The following is a 4,074-nucleotide window of genomic DNA, read 5'->3' on the forward strand; positions in this document are numbered from 1 at the left end:
TCTGTTAGAGGTAGGTGCCAGAGGGATACTTCCTATGCTCTTTTATTGCTTTTCATTTTGTAGCAAGTAGCTATAAGATAAAAGGAGTCAAGAGAGGTTGGTTCCTTATATTGGTTGAGAATAGCCTGGAAACATTTTAAATACATATACAAAATACTATGTTTGAAAACTAAAGGGTCTAGCTAGTAGCAAGAAAAAATAGCAAACATTCCTGTCCTGCTATTCAAGTTTTCTGAAGCAGATTTTTCAGAGAGATGATCTATGGCCTTAAGAGATATTGAGGTAGGTTTATACCTCACTGTTGAGATTATTTGAAGCATATATATAAACAACTGAATATGGAAACAAGTAAAGAAATAACACTTATTTTTGCACAGGTCTAAAATTGTTTTAATTCTCACTCTGAACTTATCTCTTCCTTATAAAACAGCACAGTATTGTAAAGTAATTATCCTCCAATTAAAAATAAATAAATTTAAAACAATAAAAAGTAAATGTTTAAAAAAAACACTTTGGCTAATGCTGCACTTAATAAAGCATTTACTCAAAAAGAAAAAAATTGGCTGAGTTATCACAGGCTCTGATTTCTCAACCATTGTCACCTAGCACAATGATTGACTTGCCTGGCTATGTACCCAAGGAAGGCACCATTTATCTAGTGACATCTTCCCAAACTGCAAGTAAAAACCATAACAAGAATTATCTATGTTCAAGAGGATGCATCTAGCCAATTTAGTCCTATTTTAGTGATGAGAAATGCCATGCTTCCCATAAGGCTGTTATTGCCTGGACCAAATCATTTTAAATGTCAGAAGATTGCTGTTATAAAAATTACTAACTTCCATGAAAAAAAGGACTCACCATTTTTAAACATGACAAAGAAAGCATAAAATTCTTTAAAGAGTTGACCCCAAACCACCATTTACAAGAAAAAAGAAATTCAAATTACTTCAAAATATGAGTTAAGTGACCCAGGTCTCAAGTCTAATTGATTACCAAAACAATTTTTATACCAACAAATTTTTATAAAACCTTTATAAAACAAACTTACACATTACCTGGTAATTGTTTTGGTTTTGTGATAACCTCAATTGGTTTGATGATGCGAAATGTGAAGAAAAATTACTTCGTGATGGATTTGTATTACTGTACATTGCAGTAGATGCTGTATGTAATGAGGTCCGTGGTGTCAAATGGTTTTCTCTGTTTTGATACAGTACATTGTCTGACAAGTCTCTAATATTCACCATTTGTGAATTTGGCATATTTTTTCCTTGTCCAGGCAAAGTTGTACTTTGGTTCTCAGCTCGAAGGGAACTGCCACTTTCATAAAATCTTGAGTAGCTTGGTATCTGTGCTCCCATCAATGCCAATTCTTCCTCTCTGGCATACTCATCTTCAGCATCTCCAGTCTCCATTGCAATTGACAAACAAGTTCCTTCTGTCGAATTAGGAGGCTTCTGTGGGGGATTTCCTCCCAGAATTCTCTGTGGGTAATCACTAACTGCCAGTGAAAATACTTCACGGATTTCCAAATTTTGTGTTCTGCAGTAAGGGTCTCTAACAGATGGTTTTTGCCCACATAAGTTATGTGATGATAGACCTGTGTGTTCAGGCTTATATGATCTTTGAATTCCAACTGGTTCAATTTTGCAAGGTCGGTGGCACACAGATGGCTTTTGAGGTACTGTCATCTCAGAGGCTTGCATTGAAGAGCTTCCATAGTTTTTCTTTGTGTGATTGTATACAGAATTTCCAGCATTTAGCACACTTGTCTGTCTTGACAAAATAATTGTTTTTTCACCTAAGAGTAAAGAGGCATTTTTACAGTGTGCTACTTGTCTTTGAACAGGAATGTGCAACTGAAACTCAGTATCATTTTTACTGGCTGTTTTCTGAATAGGGATTTTATGTGCTTCTGTAATTTGTGTATTTGAATGCTTGGTTGTCTCTTGTCTACTTGATGAACTGGCTGGACTGTATATACCAGTTATGATGACATCATTATTGGGCGATGTCCAAGAAGACTGTTGACTTGAGGGTGAAGCAATATTAACCACATTTCTGACTGTAGCATCTGGAGCTGCCAAAGAAGTACCAGAAACAGTTCCTGTTGTTGTTGCTCCTGATTCAGAATTCTTACTACTCATTTTTCTTCTCTTATTGCCAACCCACGTCTGAAAGAATAAAAAATACATATATATATATATATATATAATGGAAAAGTTCTTAATAAAAAACCAAGAAAATCAATTTCTATGTGATAGTTTATATTCTCATTTGTCATAAAATCAAGGCCTATACAAATTTAAAAGAAAAAAATATACAGTAAAAGAAAAAGTAAAAAATAAGGTCAGAGACCATCAGGAACCAGCACATAATAAATATCTAGAAACTTTGATGTGAATTGTTTGTGAAAGTTGCTCTGTTGTGTCCAACTCTTTGCAATCCCATGGACTGGAATTTTCCAGGCCAGAATACTGGAGTGGGTAGCCTTTATCTTCTTCAGGGAATCTTCCCAACCTAGGGATTGAGCCCATGTGTCCTGCATTGCAAGTGGCTTCTTCACCAGCTGAGCCACAAGGGAAGCCCAAGAATACTGGAATGGGCAGTCTATCCCTTATCCAGTGGATCTTCCCAACCCAGGAATCGAACCAGGGTTTCCTGTACTGCAGGCAGATTCTTTACCAACTGAGCTTTCAGGGAAGCCCCAGAAGCTTTGATCGAATAGTATTTTTTTTTCTTCTCCTCAAAATCCAGCCAATTAATCTGTAGCAAGAATTTCTGTTCTATGAATATATCATAACTTGGTTAATTTAATATTGCTAAGAATTTAGATTACTTTTAGAAATATTCACTATTATAAGACATATTGAAATACAACATTGTACATGCATCATTGTTCTATTGGTCCATTAGAATGTCATCTTAGAAGGAAAATTGCTTGACTTTTTGACATTTTCTAATTACCCTCCAATTTATAAAAGTACTGGCTTCCCCACACCTCAACAACACTTTGCATTATACTTTTGTAGTATCTATTAGTCCAGGAGTTAAGAAAAGGTATATAATTGCTGTTTAGATTTTAGTTTCTATGGTTACTTTCATTGAATTGCTTACACGTTACCTATACCAGTTAAAAAAAACCTAATTTTTGTATTGGGGTGTTTGTCGTTTTTAATTGATTTATAAGAGCAATTTTCTACTAGAGTTGGCAGCACTTTGTCACAAGTTGCAAAAACTTTTCCAGTTTGTCATTAATTTATGGTAGCTATTTTCTTCTTTATGCTTTTATCTACTTACTGAATTTTATACACTGAATATATATTACTTTTGTTTTCTTTTAGCCTTTTTTTTTCTGTCTTTTTTTGGCCACCTTATTTATTTTTCAGTTGAAGGATAATTGCTTTACACAATTTTGTTGTTTTCTGTCAAATGTCAAAAAGAATCAGCCATGGGTATAAACAAAAAAATCAGTAAAAATAATACCAGTGGTTGGCATTTAAGATTTGTTTACAAAATATGTACTTTTATATAAGTATTATAACAATCTTAGTATTATTACAATGAATCATTATTCCTCTTAAAATGTACAATAAATATTACACTCCATAAAACAATCAGCAAAATTTATAATTATTTTTAAATGCATATCATCTTTTAAACTACTAAAACCCATTAATCTATTTAAGAACTTCAAAAAATAAATAAGTGAAAACATTAAATGACCTAGTCTTGCATAAACATGGTACTAGGTGTATTTGGTTAATTTAGTGGGATGTACTTTTGAAGACTGCACAAGTCATCCAATTTTCAATGTATATTTATATTGTATACAACATCAGATATTGTAAAACTATAAATAAAAGCTAACACTGAATTCCATTATGTGTTCATACATATAAGCTACTTTGCTAGGCATAATTTTTCTAATTTTATAAATGAAGAAACTGAGATTCAGAAATATTAAGTAGCTTGTAGAAAGATCTCCTGACCAGTTATCGGCAGAGCAAGGAATCAAAATCAATTTAATTTTGACCTCAATGAACATTATTCTTTCACTATGGTGAGAAA

General features: G+C 33.2%; 1 protein-coding gene across 1 annotated transcript in view; it reads right to left on the reverse strand.

Annotated features, from left to right (window-relative positions):
• Nucleotides 1-1,058: 1,058 nt before the first annotated feature.
• Nucleotides 1,059-4,074, reverse strand: part of HDX (highly divergent homeobox) — a gene marked incomplete at its 3' end in the record, with an annotated part of 6,700 nt that continues 3,684 nt past the window's right edge. The window contains exon 2 of the mRNA XM_010848169.1: nucleotides 1,059-2,177. Coding sequence (XP_010846471.1) covers nucleotides 1,059-2,177 — 1,119 coding nt within the window. The remainder of the gene's footprint in view (nucleotides 2,178-4,074) is intronic.

The sequence above is a fragment of the Bison bison genome, unplaced genomic scaffold, assembly GCF_000754665.1.
Source record: "Bison bison bison isolate TAMUID 2011002044 unplaced genomic scaffold, Bison_UMD1.0 scf7180017849887, whole genome shotgun sequence".
NCBI lineage: Eukaryota > Metazoa > Chordata > Mammalia > Artiodactyla > Bovidae > Bison > Bison bison.